This window comes from Saccopteryx leptura, chromosome 1 (assembly GCF_036850995.1).
Source record: "Saccopteryx leptura isolate mSacLep1 chromosome 1, mSacLep1_pri_phased_curated, whole genome shotgun sequence".
NCBI lineage: Eukaryota > Metazoa > Chordata > Mammalia > Chiroptera > Emballonuridae > Saccopteryx > Saccopteryx leptura.
In genome coordinates this window covers 298630046-298648195 of record NC_089503.1, presented here as the reverse complement: position 1 = coordinate 298648195, position 18150 = coordinate 298630046, and the positions used below count along the sequence as shown (strand labels likewise).

Here is an 18150-nt window from a genome sequence, read left to right as displayed (position 1 = left end):
GGGAACCACCCAGCATGCCCACCAGGGGGCGATGCTCTGTCCATCTGGGGCGTCGCTCTGTTGCAATCAGAGCCATTCCAGCGCCCGAGGCAGAGGCCACAGAGCCATCCTCAGTGCCTGGGCCAACTTTGCTCCAATGGAGCCTTGGCTGCGGGAGGGGAAGAGAGAGACAGAGAGGAAGGAGAGGGGGAGAAGTGGAGAAGCAGATGGGCACTTCTCCTGTGTGCCCTGGCCGAGAATCGAACCCGGGACTCCTGCATGCCAGGCCGATGCTCCACCACTGAGCCAATGGGCCAGGGCCTTGTTTTGTTTTTTAATGATATCTCTTTGCACCTAGCAAGTAGTTGAGAATAGAGTAAGCACTTGTATGCGTTTGCCTTAAATACTAACAATAGAATCCATTATATGTGGTGACTGTGTTACTAAATACAGCAACTATTGCATTAGTGCTGTGGTCGGCAAACTCATTAGTCAATAGAGCCAAATATCAACAGTACAACGATTGAAATTTCTTTTGAAAGCCAATTTTTTTACACTTAGACTATATAGGTAGGTACATTGTTATTAACTTAATTAGGGTACACCTAATTGAGTGTGGAAGAGCCACACTCAAGGGGCCAAAGAGTTGCATGTGGCTTGTGAGCCATGGTTTGCTGACCACTGCTTTAGTGTCTGGGATACTTGAGTTCTCTTATTCCAAACCATAATATTTTCTTTTATGATAGATTTTCCATAATGACAATGGCAAAAGACAGGTTTGTTGAAGACTGTTTGATTCATGTCTCTTAACAAGAGTACAAACTACAAGGGACTTTGAAATCAGAGATACCTGGGTTCCAATCCTGGATCTACCATCACTTAGTTCTGTGGCCTTGGAAAAATTTAGTACCTGTGAACCTTAATTTCTTCTTCTGTAAATAATAATAATATGTACCTCACAGGATTGCTGTATCACTGAGCAAACCGGCCAGGGCCTCTGATCATCTCTCTTAAAAAACAATACCCTTGAATTCCCTTTTCCATCTCAGTAGTGGAGACTTAAACATGATGATAAAATATCAGAGTCAGAGAATGTGTTCCTTGTGTGAGGCCTTCACTACATATCTCAAAAGAAAGGCCATAAACATCTCTAGAGAAATGGGAAGACAAGTATTCCAGCCCTTTACCTGGTAGCATTTCCTCTGGTGGAAGAATAATGACATGGCTGCGTTTTCATTCTATACAGTATTTTCTTTTCTGTTTGAATGTTCTCTAGATCCAAAGGGACATGCCACATAGTTAGTGACCACAGTCTATTAGATCAGGCACCGTGGAAAAGGGAAAGCAGAGTATGTACAAGAATCCTAGATCAAGCTCCTCGAATGAAATGTGCCCTTCTGTATATGTGTGTGTGTGTGTGTGTGCATGCGCGTGCGCGTAGTTGTGTTTGGGGAGAATCAAGTCTAGGCGTGGGCAGTGATGAAGATGGGGCATGCTGGGCAGCAAAGGATGTTAAATCACACACTCAGGGCTGTATGTGGTGTCTGAGCCACAGAGAAGTGTGGTACCCACCTTATTTGTTGCATCAATAAATTTGACTCCTTTATATGAGACTGAAAGAATAATAGTAGGGACCTTCTTCATTTGCTCTGTAGACTTCTGAAATTAAAATTAGAAAAGCTGTTAGAGCCGTTTGTGTTGCACAGCAACTGAAACACATCATTCTTTTCTCTTAAAAGATAAAAATGAGGTCAACCACACACACACACACACACACACACACACACACACACACACACACACCAAAGACGCACCAAACACACTCTAATTTAAGTGTATGTCTTCCTCCTGGTTTAGCTATGGTTTGGGCTTATAAACAGTCTGTCTTGCACTTGAGGGTCTGAAAAGAGCTTGTTCTGTTGCTCCATGGGGTGAAGGAATACAACGAACAGCTCTGTCTCCTGCTGCAGTTTCAAGCCATGAGTCTTCTGACTAGACTTACACCATGTCAGAGTTAACTCCAAGGGTGAGTTCAGCATCAACAAAACATACATCTCCACTCCTTTGTTCCTGGGTCCCTCTTTTTCTTCAAAGTGCAAGGTACATCTCAGTACATACTTAAAAAATGGAATTAAATATACATCCTGGTGAATTTTCCTTGAACCTGGCCAAATCCGTGAGTGTTTGATAATATATTTACAACAGAATCACCGTGACCACACAGGATATGATACTGCCTGAAACAATGAAACTAAACTGTCTGGGTGGGGTCTGTGTCGGGAGCCACAGCAAAACTGGCCAGTCCAGGTAACCGACTCGATCACTTAGCGCTGTTCTCTTCTCTTACGCTCAGTTCATATGATAGAGGTTCACACTGGCTCAATGTGCTTAGTGTTCAGAGCTTCTACAACTTTATGCACCTGCAAAAAGTTTCTTCGTAAATTTAGTATGCGCCTGCTCTATTTAGTTTTGCCATTCATCATAGGTCACCAACGGTCTGCTTACCTCATTTCCTGCTGTGAACACTCCTCTAATAATCACATTAAAAATGGAGAAGAACCTACCTGACAGTTAGCCTGATGGATTTTCCACACAAGACAGGTGGGCACAAAACAGGAAGAAAAAACAACAACACATAAAAAGGTGAGTGGAAACCATTTCAATAATTCACCAACAGCATACATTCATTAAAAAGTAAACAGGATGGGCTTCACAGCTCTATGGAGAGGAGCGAAACTGTTCTTTTAGAAATGCTGCAGGCTTCTACAGACTGTCTCTCCTTTTCTTTTTCTGTTTTCTCATCATTCTGTGTCCTGCGTTGCATAGCCTTGTGACCGACACACAAGAACCTTCCACTCCGAGCCTTCCACAACCAGCTGTCTTATGTATATTAGGGAACAGGGAGAAAATACAAACTTTTCTGATTTCTTCATTTATGGGTATTATTCCAATTTTCCATTTTTAAATTCTAACACATGACCGAAAAAAAAAAAAAAGGCTTTTAGTTGGGGCAATGTGAATGATAGCCATTGAACTCAATAACAATAATTATATTGCCTTTTTCACTTGAGCCGCCGAAAGGGTGTTTCACATTGTCCTGATTATTTTGACACTTGTTTTTGATAGGTACTATACCTGTTTCAAGATAAAGAACGTGGATAATTAAGAGGATTACTACTTAATATGTATTAGGTGATTCATTCAGTATAGAAAAAAAGCAGCTCTTTTGAAGGGCTTTTTAACTAGGTTTTTTTTGTGATGGACAAAGAGATATTAGGAACTGGAATGTAATGATATATATTTTTATATTTTTAATGCTTTATCCAAACAACTCTTCAGAATGTGCAAGATAAATCCTAGAAGAGATGACATGCAGAGGGCTGAATTCTAGAAGGAGAGAGGGCTGTGGCAGGCACAGGCAGCACGGTTTGTGGACTGAATGTGTGTTTGTGAAGAATTCTTTGCAAAGAGTAACAACAGATTTCAGCAAAACACCTCCCATCTCTCTTTTTTAGCAAGAGAGACAGAGACAGAGAAAGAGTGGGACAGATAGGGACAGACAGGCAGAAAGGGAGACAGATTAGAAACATCAATTCTTCATTGTGGCATGTTAGTTATTGTTCATTGATTGCTTTCTCATATGTGCCTTAACTGGGAGGGGCTGCAGCTGAGCCAGTGACCCCTTTGGGCTTCAAGGCAGAGACCATGGAATCATGTCTATGATTCCATACTCAAGCCAGCAACCCTGCGCTCAAGCTTGTGAGCCCCACACTCAAGCTGGGGACCTCAGGGTCTTGAACCTGGGTCCTCCACATCCCAGTCCGACGCTCAATCCACTGCGCCACCACCTGGTCAGGTGCCTCATCTCTTGCCATGAATACATTCTCTTAGATCAGCGGTTCTCAACCTGTGGGTCACGACCCCAGCGGGGATCGAACGACCAAAACACAGGGGTCGCCTAAAGCCATCGGAAATACATATTTTATTTAAAAATGTAGTGTATAATAAATATGTATTTTCCGATGGCTTTAGGCGACCCCTGTGTTTTGGTCGTTCGACCCCGGCCGGGGTCGTGACCCACAGGTTGAGAACCGCTGTCCTAGACAGATCTATTGGTAACATGAAACAATATATAGCTAACATAAGGTTAAAATACCAGCACTTATTGAATAATTAAGAAAACCTCCCCAAAACTAAAAATTAAAACAAAAAAATCCAACTTGTTATTCATTTCAGCAGCTGAGTGGTTATAGTAGGCAGCTCGCTGAGCTCATTGCTGGAAACACTCAAGAGTCTACTGTAGGTGATGTCAAACAGACCTCAAATTGAGTGCATGCTGTAGCCTGCTGGAAAGGGCTGTCTGGGGTGCTGTGTTGAGAGGATTCTGAGTCTGTGTCTCGGCGTGGTGGTGAGAGGACTGGGATGGCATCTGTTCTGGGACAGAGCAGCACGTGCCTGGCCTGCTCTGATACACTGAACAGCTACAGTACAAATACCAACATGTGTGACAGAGATATGAACAGAGTGTCCCCAGAGTACTGAGCAAGGAGAGTCTGGTTTCGCATGAGAGAGTGGGGAAGTCTTCATTCATTCACTCAACAATCATTGCCTGCTTTTGTGTGACTGAGCTGGCTCTTCAAAGATGAATAGGAATTTTCCAGGTGGCAAAAGAGGACAAAAGAGGCTGTTTTAGCAGCAAAGTCAACATACACCTATACACACACCTGGAAATCAGAAAGGATGCGGTGCGTGCGGGTAACTGGTGGGAGATGACGCTGGTACAGTGGGTTGGGAAGACTGTGACTCGCTCTGCTAAGCCAGCATCCATTGGCAGCTTGTAAGTAGGGAGTGAGACAGTCAAATCTCTGGTGGTTGGATGGACAGGAACAATGAGAGGCTGAGTGCAGGGAGGCAGGAAGCTGTGGTGCAAATTCAAATGAAAGGCCCTAATTTTGCACCCGGGCTTAAGTAGAGGCGCTAGAGAATGGACCAAGGGGCCACAGTTTCGATGAGGAAGACCCGAGAGGATCAGCTAACCGATCTGCTGTGGAAGATGAGTGACCGGGAGGATGTCACGGGTACACAGGCCATTTACTGGCACCAGGAGCCTCGGAGTGGAGCACACTGTTGCGTAAAATCCTTTCGAATGTACTCAGTTTGATCACCAGGTGGAGATGTCCAGCAGGAAATCAGAAACAAGAATCACATCTGGAAGTCCACCCACATGGAGGGGCTGGCTGAGGAGATGCAGCAGAGGAAGTGGTCAGGAGGGAACAAAAGGGGGTCTAAGAAACACCCCTTGGGCAAAGGGGAACACTTCAGGGCTGGGGCAGGAAGAAGAGTCAATGAAGGAACCTGAAACTGAGCTGGAAGAAGCCTGAGAGCCGGGAGTCAAGAAGAAGATTCCTTAGAAGGTAGGAACAGTGAGTGCCTGATGCCTGGGGGACTGTAAAGGCAGGAAACGCTCCGTGCCTGGCTCAGGTGCTGACACACGGAGCAGCTGCTGCTGTCACTGAGGTTCCTGGGGGGAAATCTCAGGCTTTAGCAACTAGAATTCTTGTTGTTGACTTTGCTTGTTTGTTTATTTATTGATACAATAAATTTATGCATTGATTTTAGAAAGAGGAAGGGAAAGAGAGAAACATGGATTTGTTGTTTATGCATTCACTGGTTGATTCTTGTACGTGCTGAGTGGAAATTGAACCCACGACCTTGGCGTATAGGAGCAACACTTTAATCACCTGAGCTACCCAGTCAGGGCCTGTTGCTGAGTTCACTTAGAGCCACTTCAGGAGAACGGCGGCAGCAGACAATGAAAAGAACACAACAAATGTCTGAAAAAGGGAGTGGAGAGACAGAGCAGTTGGTAGGTCGGGACATAAGCTCTTGGGCTGAAATGAAGCCCTCAGCGGTGATTTCTGTCTTGATCCAAAGGTTCCACATCGTATGCTCAGCCAAGCTGAACAAAGAAGGAAAGATAAAGGATGGTAATTTCTGTTTCTTTTGAGGGTTCCAAAAATCCCTGCGTTCCTCACTGGAGACAGCAAGGGGGTGCCAATGATGCAGGCTGTGGACCGGCCCCTAGGAATGGCAGTGTTGGAGTGGCCATCCATTATAATCTGACCTCTTGTGTGGACATCGCTGCTCCAGTTACACAGCAGGCACTGTGTTTGCCAGCACACCCTGGTTCCTTGTCTCTAGTTGCAGCTTTGCTGGAGAGTTCTGACTCCCATACGTGCATGTTAAAAATCCAAGCGTTATTTTTGTAAACTGTTTTCTCCTCTTCAGGCCCATTTCCCCAGTAAAAGGCTGAGGGCAAACCCTATGTTACGGTTCTTTTCTGTTTCTAGTTGCTTTTTCCCAGATCGCACTCTAAGGATCAGAGGTTCCCAGAGTCCTCAAATCCCCTCCCTTCAGTGTGAGGCTTATAGGACAGTCTCACTGGTAGTGAGGACCTCTGGGTACGTCGGCAGCTCAGGCAGCTCATGGGTGATGCCCCAAAGTCACCTCACCTCTATGGCCTCTTGCTCTCCTGCTAAGAGTATTACAGCACTATTCACTTTTACTTTGTTCACAACTTCCCAAAACAAATGATCATCCTTTTACTATTCCAAGAGAAACAACATTAGTTTATGGAGCTAATGCTACATTTCTCAAATCTAAAATAAAATGCAACTTTTGAGCCTTAAGTTCGAAGCCAGCCATTTCATTTGGCATTTGGATTTGTTCTGTCTGTACGCATTATGCACAACAGGGATTAGAACTGCACATCTGGCCTGACCTGTGGTGGCTCAGTGAATAAAGTGTAGACCTGGAATGCTGAGGTTGCTGGTTCGAATCCCTGGGCTTGCCTGGTCAAGGCACATACAGGAAGCAACTACTACAAGTAGATGTTTCCCACTTCTCCCCCCTCTTTCCCACTCTCCCTCTCCCCTCTCTCTAAAACTCAATAAAAAAAATTTCACATCTGGAGGTAGACACCTGGAATATTGTTCTTAATAGGTAAAGTGATTAAACATTTTCAGAGCATTTTTTTTTAAAGAGAGATATTTGGATTCACCAAGGAAAGAAATCACCATCTTTTTCTTTTCCTTTTCATTTATTAATCATGACAGGATGAAATTCTTGTATCAGGTCAGAAATCACCGTGGGTGCTTTCATTTTAGCTTTAAAGTGTGTCCTGAACATAAGCAGTGTGTCGTTTTCTTATGCAGAACCAGCAGTAGGAGACCACCCTTTAGAGACTGCAGGGATGTTTGATGTAGAGCATGGCATTCACAAGTGCAGCTGAGAGCAGAGATTTGTGGCGGGAGCACTAATCTGCGAGCTGTAACGTTGAGTTTGATGTTTATGTTCCTAGATAAGAATCATTTGTGCCCTGTAATCGGCACAGAGAAGGAAAAGAGTGAGGTGGTCCATGGGAGGACATCGCTGACCTTTCTTACCATACCCTGATGGTTTCCAGTGTATTTTAAGCACAGACTGGGGAACAGATTTCGGATGCTCTGCTGCCACCCAACTTAGAGACTATTCTAGCCTATACATGGCTACCCTGAGAATGCTTTCCAGTTAGATATTCACTGCTGGATCATAACTATTAATTTTTCCATGTAATATTTTCCTTAGTTTCAAAGCTTAATTATTATATTCAGTTTAAGCAAGTAAATTAGAATAGGACCAAACAAATATGTTTCCTAGCTCAGAGTGACTTTCAAATGATTAAAAACAATACACAAAACAAGCATTATTGTGGTGATTTTGTATGCAGCAAAACTAGGTATGTTCTAGGGGTTATATGAGATTTAAAAAAAAACAGACCATAAATCAGGCACTTGAAATGAACTTTTACCCATTGGAACTCTGTTGACACGTCACTTTCTGGGGACAGCCTTGTCTGGCCTCCCCGCCTAATGGGACGGCTTAATTCTTGCTCCCCCCACGCACCCCATGGCCTCTGCCCTGGGTCTTGGAGTTGTCTGTTTCCCTCACTCCACAGGAGTTCCTTGAGGATGGCCCACACCCTTCTCGATTGGTTCCCCCCCATAATGACAAGCATATGGCCTTAGGCTGAACCCCATGAAATTGCCATTTTTACGGGTCAAAAAATGGCCAAATATCAGCAATTTCATAGGGTTCAACATAACAGCTGCTGAAATTCGTGACTGTTCCATGAATGAGCAAAGGAACTCCTGAGGGTAATGAGCATGACCCCCGCTTTACCCCAGCGCCAGCCTCTCCACACACACAGCTCTGCAAACCTATCAGAGCCCGGCACCCAGGCCTTGAAAGAACCCGGAGAACCATGGGTGTGATTAAAGACACACCGAGAGATCCCTATGGGCTGGCAAACACGTCACGCATCTTACGAGTCTTTTCAGCCTCACGGAGAGACAGTCTTCCCTTCTGCAACAGAACTCCAGCTCAAATGGCAGAGAACGGGGTGAGGGAAGACGTCTTGAAAGGGTGGAACGATTACGGGGCCAGAGGGGAGGTTTCTCTCTGGAGGACTTTAAAAATAGTTTGGACTTTCATCTGTCACTAATGACTTAGGGGGTGAGCCTCATTTGGTTGGGAAATGAGGTTAAATGACCTCTCAAGGGCTTTTCTGGGCATAGGAACGCTGACACATAGGCTGGGCGAACACGGAGCCTGCGGAAGACCATGTGACGAGCGCAGACCGTGGGCAGGCGGCCATCTGAACTACTCTTCTGGCGTGAGACACGGCTGCGGTCCCCCAAGTGTAACTCACACCCGGCCCAATCTGGCACAGCTCAAAGCGATGTCCTCTCTCTACATTCCTCCACCTGGTTTCCCGGCACTGCGGCAGAATGATTCGACCAGGGCAGCCTGTCCACACAGCAGCCTTGCTGGAATGCCCACTGGACCAAGGCAGTGGTTCTCAAACCTTCCCATGCATTTGAATCCCACAGAGGGCTTGGTAAAGAACAGACTGTTGGGATTCACTCCTACAGTTTCTGATTCAGTAAGTGCTACGGACTGAACATTTGTGTCTGACCAAAATCATACGTTGAATTCCAACACCCAATATGATAGGTCTTAGGAGGTGGCTGGGAGGTGATCAGGGAGGGACGGTGGAGCCCTCGTGAACGAGATTAGTGTGTTTATAAAAAAGACCCCACAGAGCTCCCTGCTGCTCCTGCCATGTGGGGCACAGTGAGGAGACTGCTCTCCGTGCACCAGGAAGAGCTCTCACCAGACATGGAATCTGCCAGTGGCTTGACCTTGGACTTCCCAGCCTCCAGAACAGTGAGAAATACACTCTCCTAGGGCATAGCACTTTGGGTACAGGAGCCCAAATGAACTAAGACGGTAAGTCCGAGGCAGGGCCTAAGGTTTTGCATTTCTAACACATGTTCAGATGCTGCTAATCCAGGGACCACACTTTGAGAACTTGTGCTCTAAACATGCAGTTTGGTTGAAAGTCAGAACTGCTCTGTGCAGCTGTGCAGGTCAACTCAGATGTCCTGCATCCTACGTTAATTCAGAGAGAAGTTAATTTATCAAAATACACTATTCTGCATTTGACAAGTGATTCCCAAAAGTCCTTAGTTAGCACTTAACTATAGGTCTTGGTCTTCAAAACAATTAGAAATTATTGAATTCTTCCATGATCCCTCAGGGCCCGTGAAAATGTAAAATATTCTTCATATAAAGTAGAGAGTTCAGGTCCTAAAGACAGATTGTCGAGTTACATCTAGAATAGATGTCGGTCAGATAGAGCTGGTAAGCCCAATGGTGTCATGCTGAAGACGTACGGTTCTCCATACCCCCGTTCTCACTCCACTAGGAACACCTGCAGGATATTAAGTGTACGCTCTTGAGAGACGTGACAAGCAAACGTCACTGCATTTTCATGTCCTGCTTCCGGGAGTCTGAACTGGAACGTTCAAGGTTTTTGGAAGGCAAGTTGTACCCAGTTTCAGAATGTGTATACCCTTTGACCCAGTTATTCTACATTTAGTGACTTATTCTAAGGAAATAATCAGACCAGTTTAAAAGACTTAGGTATAAGAATATTACCCACAGTATTGGTTATAATTTGAAAAAATTGTAAATGACCTAGCAACCAACAAGAACTGGTTTAATATGTTTGGTTCAGTTATAAGTTGGAATACTGATCAACTATCCCACAGATAATTTGGGAATAAATATTTATTAAAATAAAAATATTTAAGATTATATTGTGTTTAAAAATAGATCATAAAACAGTATGCACAGAATATAGTATTTTCCCCTTTTTTGGGGGGTAAAAAAGTGATGCCTACAAATGCATAAATGACTGAAGAATTACAAACAAACAGGCATAATAGAGAGGTGTTTACCACCTCCAGGTGGTAAATTTACAGTGGTTTTTATTTTTCTTTTTGTATCTCTAGTTTAAAATTAGACAACAATGACTGTGTATTGCTTTTGTAATTAAAAAAATATAAAGTTTTAAAAATTTATGATTTTTAAGTAAAAAATGCCAATTGTAAATGTGTGTAAAAACACACTGATTCAACCTATTGTTTGTAAGTACCACTAAAGAATGTGTGTGTGCGTGCGCCGTGTGTGAACATCTTGAATTTACAAGGGACCCACTGATAAGCTCCGTCCACCAGGACGCACTGTAGTGCAGTGAATAAGAGCACAGGGTGGTATTGTTTGGATTTCTGTCTAAGTTCCACATTTCTGGGCTGTGTGGCTAGGTATTTAAACTCTCTGCTTTACTCACCTCATCTGTAAAATGGATATTTTAATACAGCATCTACTTTGTAGAGCTGTTGTGAGGATTACATAATTCAGTGATTAGCATTAGGGAACACCAAGAGATGTTAGCTATTACAGTTACCCTGAGAATGAATGCTCTCAGTTAGCTTTTTATTTTGTTTTGTTTTTGTTTTTTTCCTTCTTTTCCAAGTGAGAGGAGCACATATAGTGAGACAGATTCCTGCATGTTCCCCACTGGGATCTGCCTGGCAACCCCCATTGAAGGCCGATGCTCTGCCCATCTGGGGACATGCTCATAACCGAGCTGTTTTTAGCGTCCAAGGTAGAGGCTCCATGGAGCCACCCTCAGCCCCTGGGGCCAATGCACTCGAACCAACTGAGCCATGGCTGCAGGAAGGGAAGAAAGAGAGAGAGAGGAGGGGGAAAAGTAGAGAAACAGATGGTCACCTCTCCTGTGAGCCCTGACCAGGAATCGAACCTGAGACATCCATGTGCTGGGCTTACACTCTACTGCTGAGCCAACTGGCCAGGGCTCAGTTAGCTTTTTAAAGCACACCACCCCACTGGCAAAAGAGAGCATTAGTAAAATCAGAATCTGTGAACATACCCGAGTAATCTCAGGCTAGAATGGCGATGAAATGGTGGCTGCAACAATGAGCATTCGGCACAGCGATGGATCTGGACCAATGACAACTGACTCAACACATTTAGAAAGAGAGTTTAGGACAAGTGGGAATTAAAGACAGGAGTAGGTGTTATACGGGAGAAAAGCCATTAACAAGAGCAATAAAAACAAAAGTAAAGAGAACTAGAGTATGAAGAGCAAAAAATACACATGACCAACGCGCAGGAATGAGGAGTTAGAAATGCGGCTGTTCCTTTGTATGAAGTGCTGTTTTAATACATGTACACCCCCCGCTCCCCATTTACAGGCTTAGACCTGTGTTTACCTGGCTGATGTTGTACTTGGGAGAAAGGGAAAGATTAAATATCTGATTCTCCCTTGAAACTCGGGCAACAGAAATTTTTCAAAGGTTGTTTATAATTTTTTCCCCAGCCTGGTTTCTAAGAAGTCCCTAAATTATTTCTAAAAATGACAATTCCTCAAAAAGCTTTGAAGGATTTGTATGAAAACAGAAGAACTAAACACAACTTTAGATTGTGTCTTTCCTAAGGAGAAAGAGGTGCCTTAATTTAACATTTCCATTTAATTCTAAAATCTTACTTTTCCTTAAAACTTTGCAATTGATTGTCCAATATTAATTTGTTTTCGTATAAGCATAGAAAAAACCAGTCTTCATAGTTCAACCAAGGCACAGACAATTATTTGGACATCTATATATTATAAAATTCAACTTTAGAATTGCTTCCAGATTGAAAGTTTAAAAATCATCCAAATGAAGGGGAACAGATTCAACAAGAAGTCTAAACTATGGCACAACTCTCTAAGCCCTTTGGGAAATACTGGTTCTAGAACCTAAATACACAGGCAGATTTGCTTATTCCTGACTTCAAAAATAATTTTAAACTATTTTCTTTCTTACACCAGAAAGGCTGATTTCTACTTTATTGCATTGAAAACAGATGTTTTCTTTATTTCTTTTTTAAGAGAAATTTCCTTGAGTACAAACACCTGTGGACAACACTAACCCTCAACTACGGGAGGAGAGAATGTCAGGTTTCAGAGAGTATTAAATTAAATATAATGGCCTGCCTCTTACAGCAGCAGATGTTTCCTGATAATATATTTAATTAGAGATGTGATAGAGTACTATAATTTAATGACAATTATGCCCTTGGGGCAAAATTCAGGGCTAGGGCATGTGTAAGTCTACCAAGGCAAAACAGAGCACTAGGACGTCATCTGACCAGAACCACTCCCTCTTTTCACTGAACACTGGACGTCTTAGAACTTTCTTTGCTTTCCTGAAGCTGGAAACGGGGAGGCAGAGAGACAGACTCCCGCATGCGCCCGACTGGGATCCACCCGGCATGCCCACCAGGGGGCGATGCCCTCCCATCTCTGCTGTTGCTCTGTTGCAACAGAAGCCATTCTAGTGCCTGAGGTGGAGGCCGTGAAGCCATCCTTAGCACCGGGGCCAACTTTGCTTCAATGGAGCCTTGGCTGTGGGAGGGGAAGAGAGTGATAGAGAGGAAGGAGAGGGGAATGAGTGGAGAAGCAGATAGGCGCTTCTCCTGTGTGCCCTGGCCGGAAATTGAACCCGGGACTTCTACATGCCAGGCCGATGCTCCACCACTGAGCCAACAGGCCAGGGCCAGATGTCTTAGAACTTTTGAAGTGGGAGCTACTGACACCAAAGAGAATGCTGAACAGCAATGAATTTATTGCTTTGTCAAGTTCAGTTCTGTGGACACATTATTTAAAAGAGGCAGCTCCCCAAATATAAAACTGCAAAGTTACATACACCATCTTATCAACAGTTCCCCTTCATTTTTGTTCCCTTCTGGCAATGGCCTATAACAGTTAGAAATAAGCATGTGTGGTTCCTAAGCTTTGAACACTGTCTTACATGCTGTGTACAGAGAAAACCAGGGTAATGACTGGCACAGTGGCATTATGGTTGGAGAAGAACAAACAAAATAATCCAAAGCAAATCTATCTATCAACTTTCCTGTTTCTCAAACATTTGGAGGAAGAGATCAGTGTGTTTTAAGGTCTGACTGAGCTAGACCCCTTCCAGGTGTTACTTTACTGAACTATCACAACCACCTCAAAAGGAAACTATTACACAGCTGGCCCTGGGGATACAATACACACAGCTCCTGCCTTCTAAGCAGCGTGGGCACGAGCCACCTTATACAGGCACAGTGTGGGGATACTGCGGGCTCAGTCTGGACCACCGCAATAAAGGCAGTCCTACTATTTTTGCTGGTGGAGGGTCTTGCTTTCGATTTGTAAAAAAAATGCAACATCTGGGTAGAGCAATAAAACAAGGTCCACCTGTCTGGTTGTGAAGCAAGGTGTGACAGAGGGAATACCCCGTGTTCTACGGAACATGTGAGAAGGACATTGTATTTGGGACCCCAGAGCTAATGCTTCCTCGAAACCCTTCAGAGATGAGGACTGTCTCTGAGCACTGACTTGGCTAGAACCCCCCCCCCCCCCCAGTAACACAAAAGGCATCACTAAGTGACTCTGTTCAGATCAAATCAATATCTTTTTACAAATCCTCACACATTACTAATAACTTTGTAGATTTTAACTCTAAACAGGAATGTCTCCAAAGCTGTCATGATAAAGGAAGTAAGCAGCCAAGTTGTGCTCCTAAGGAGTGAAATATATAATTCAGAGAAATTATTCTTTCTTTCTTTTTTTTTTACAGAGACAGAGAGAGAGTCAGAGAGAGGGATAGACAGGGACAGACAGACAGGAACGGAGAGATGAGAAGCATCAATCATTAGTTTTTGGTTGCACATTGCGACACCTTAGTTGTTCATTGATTGCTTTCTCATATGTGCCTTGACCATGGGCCTTCAGCAGATCAAGTAACCCTTTGCTGGAGCCAGCGACTTTGGGTCCAAGCTGGTGAACTTTTGCTTAAACCAGATGAGCCCACGCTCAAGCTGGCGACCTTGGGATCTCGAACCTGGGTCCTCCGCATCCCAGTCAGATGCTCTATCCACTGTGCCACCGCCTGGTCAGGCGAGAAATCATTCTTTCTAAGAGTGTGCTCAATATCAAAGCATCGCCAATGCCTTGGGCTTTTATTAAAGACAACTCTAAAAATAAGGCAAAAATTGCAATTTTACTTAAAAAATGATCAGGGTGTAATGTAAGTTCCTACTGATTCTTCTTCACTGGACACAATTCATAAGGTTATTTTCAGAGGAGCATTAGCCCTGGCAGGTTGGCTCAGTGGTAGAGCGTTGGCCTGGCGTGCAGGAGTCCCGGGTTCGATTCCCGGCCAGGGCACACAGGAGAAGCGCCCATCTGCTTCTCCACCCCTCCCCTTCTCTTTCCTCTCTGGGCATGTCAGGTGGATCCCGGTTGGGTGCATGCGGGAGTCTGTCTGACTGCCTTCCCGTTTCCAACTTCAGAAAAATACAAAAAAAAAAAAAAAAAAAAAAAGAGGAGCATTATTTAGAGTTTGAATCCAGGGGGAAATAAAATTTTAAGATGAAAACCTGCATACAAATGTTTATAGCAGTTCTGTTCATAATTGCCAAAACCTGGAAGCAACTAAGAAGGCCCTCAATGAGTGAATGGATAAACAAATGTGGTACATTCATATAATAAATGTTATTCAGTGATGAAAAAAAAAAAGAGCTACCAAGCCATAAAAGACACGGAGGAAGCTTAAATGTATACTGTTAAGTGAAAGAAGCCCGTTGAAAAGGGACCATACTCTATGATTCCAACTATATGAGATTCTGGAAAAGGCAAGACTCTGGAGACAGTAAAAAAAGTAGTGGCTGCAACCCGAGGGATATGGGAGCAAGGGAGAAGAGAGAGTAATAGTAGAGCGCAGGGGATTTTTAGGGTGTGAAATTTTTGGTATGATATTGTAATGGTGGATACATGACATCATGCATGTGTGAAATACCCAAACACTACATAACATAAAGAGTGAACGTGAATGTAAACCATAGACTTTAGTTAAACATGCCATGTCACTAGTGCAAGATGTCAGCAATGAGGGTGACTGCTGTGTGTGTGTGTGTGGGGGTTTGCAAGAGCGTGTGTGTGTGTGTGTGTGTGTGTGTGAACTCTCTGGACTTTATGCTTGATTTTTCTGTTAACCCAAAACTGCTCTAAAGAAGTGAAGTCTATTAGAAACGATCTTAAGACAGTCTTAAGAGGAAAAAGACCGGTTAATCTGAAGGGACAGAGAAGTGATTCCATATTATAGAATAGTGTGAATTACTATTCTCTCATGCATGTTAGTGTGTTATGGCATATTTTTATTTGAAATAACATGTGTATAATAAAACACCAGGAGATTAGTGTAGAATTATCTTTATTTCAGAATTAGAGGGGACTTTAAGGATGAATAAACAGGTTTGGATAAGCTTAGAAATTAACCAATGTGACTATCAAACACTCCAAATGAAACTGTGTTGTCTAGTTTCTGCTGGGGCAAAGTGAATGTGTTAAAGTGAGTGTTGTGGAGAAAAACATTTCCCAGTCTCCATGGATGCAATAAAAACTCTCCTGAAATTTTATTTATGTTAACTTATTGGAATATCCCAAATTACCGCATATGTCAGTACCTAAATGGTTTAATTTACTCAATGCTAATCTTATAGGGAATCTTATAGGTTCTTTGAGGGTTCCTGAAACTATTTTTAAAAAATTTTTTCCATTGATTTCAGAGAAAGAGAAGGATGGGCAGGGAGAGAAAGAGAGAAGCATCACTTAGTTGTTCCATTTAGTTGTGTACTCATTGATTGCTTCTCGTATGTGCCCTGACCAGGGGTCGATCCTGTGACCTCTGGCACGCAGAGTTGATGCTTTATCCACTGAGCTACCTGGGCAGGGCCCTAAAGCTATTTCTTTATCAACATAAATGATCCATCTTTTCAACTATTTTAAGACTGAGGACAATAAACACTTACTGGCTCCCTAGAGCAGAGCGGTGGTACCGCCTGGGGTTCAGAGTGTGGGTGGTGAAGTTAGACTGCCTAGGTTCAAATCCTGGTTCTACCACTCGTTGGCTGGGTGACCCTGGGTGAGGTACTTATTTTTGCTTGGCCATTGTTTCCCCATATGTAAAGTAGGGACAATTGCAATACTTATAACAAAATAAATCAATGCCCATAATCATTTGTGTAGGGCCTGACATACAGCTTTCAAGTGTGAACTGTTATTTGTCCTAATAAACTGATTTTAGGAGACCATGTATGTCATTCTGGGGATCATCTATAATAATCCCTCAGGCTGATGGCAACATGAAGATACTTCTATAGTAATACTTCTGCTACCTTAGGGCCATTAAATGTTAACATGTTGGATTTCTTCATTGGGTTGTGAACTCAGTGAGAGCAGGGGCCAAATCTTAGTTATGTGTTATCAAACTGCATATAAGGTAATATTTCTCAGAAGAAGGAACCACACTGATTTACTTCTTCCTGGGAAAGACATTTTTTTTTTAAAATTCAGTGAGAGGAGGGGAGGCAGAGACAGATTCCTGCATGCGCCCCGACTGGGATCTACTCAGCAAGCCCACTAAGGGACAATGCTCTGCCCATATGGGGTGTTGTGCTGTTGCTCAGCAACTGAGCTCTTCTTAGTGCCTGAGGTGGAGGCCATGGAGCCATTCTCAGCACCCTAGGCCAACTCACTCCAATTGAGCCATGTCTGTAGGATGGGGAGGGGGGAGAGAGAGAAAGAGAGAGAGAGAAGCGAGAGGGGGAGGGGTGAAGCAGATAGGCGCTTCTCCTGTGTGCCTTGACTGGGAATCAAACCCGAGACATCCACACGCCAGGTTGACGCTCTACCACTGAGCCAACCGGGTGGGGCCTAAGGGAAAGAAATTTTAATTTCAGCTAAAAGGCATATGCTGAATTAAAAACTTTCTTTTTCAATAAAGAGAGTAAGCCAGGTAAAGTTTGAATCTAAAATTCTTTGGCCTAAAAATCTTCCTATAGAGCAGCTTTTAAGATCATCTGTCCTAAAATGCTTCCCCGAAAGAGACTGATTACACTGAGACTTTGAGCTGAACTGCTGGAAAACAGAGGAAGCAGTGACTTGAGGTTCACACTGAAAACTAACTGTATGTTGAGACCCACAGCATTTTTAGTTGGTGAGAGTACTAATTTCCGATCTGGTTCCATGAGACCCACACCTCTGGTTTTGAAAGGCTCTGGGCAATCCAGTGTGTGCAACGTTAGCTCCTGTATCAAAGACTGATATGTAATTAATCAAGATGGGAAATAAGGGTTTGTGATATCCTAAGAAGCGATAAAGTTCCTATCTTCATGTAAACTACTCAAAATAAACACCAAGAGCAGCAAAGCAGAAAAATGCCCTAAAGAAGAAAGGCTTGCAAATAGCCTTTTATGTTTCATTTTAAGCAACAGACAAGTATTTAACTAAATTATTTTCCACTGAGACTATTAATATGGCTTAGCTATTGCTAGCGGAAAGGAATTTCAGATCCATTTAATTTCAAGAAATTAACTGAAATTCAAATCACAGATCGGGTGTATTTCAAATGGTGCTATGTACTCTACCCACTACTTATGCTGATTACAGCACTGAAGTAGCTGGACTCAGATAATTGAGTTAATAGCACTAAATCACAAATGCCAAATTAAGTTCTTAGGTATGTTCACGACTAGCTCTAAAATTATTACAGAGCTGGATGATTGAAAAACGTTCCCGTTTTCTTATTGTGTATCAGTGACATAATTTAGACCATATATATATATTTAGAATACACGGTTTCCAGAATCACAAAACCAGGAAGATCCCTGAAG

The 18150-nt window shown here is 43.2% G+C and overlaps 1 protein-coding gene across 7 annotated transcripts in view; it reads right to left on the bottom strand.

Annotated features, from left to right (window-relative positions):
• ANKS1B (ankyrin repeat and sterile alpha motif domain containing 1B) overlaps positions 1-18150 on the bottom strand; it is a 1043795-nt gene that overhangs the window by 35873 nt on the left and 989772 nt on the right. For all 7 annotated transcript variants that reach the window (XM_066357188.1, XM_066357179.1, XM_066357202.1 and 4 more), the window contains 2 exons: positions 2544-2555; positions 1552-1638 (listed from right to left, as the gene is read on the bottom strand). In XM_066357188.1, the coding sequence (XP_066213285.1) occupies positions 1552-1638; positions 2544-2555 (99 nt within the window). The remainder of the gene's footprint in view (positions 1-1551; positions 1639-2543; positions 2556-18150) is intronic.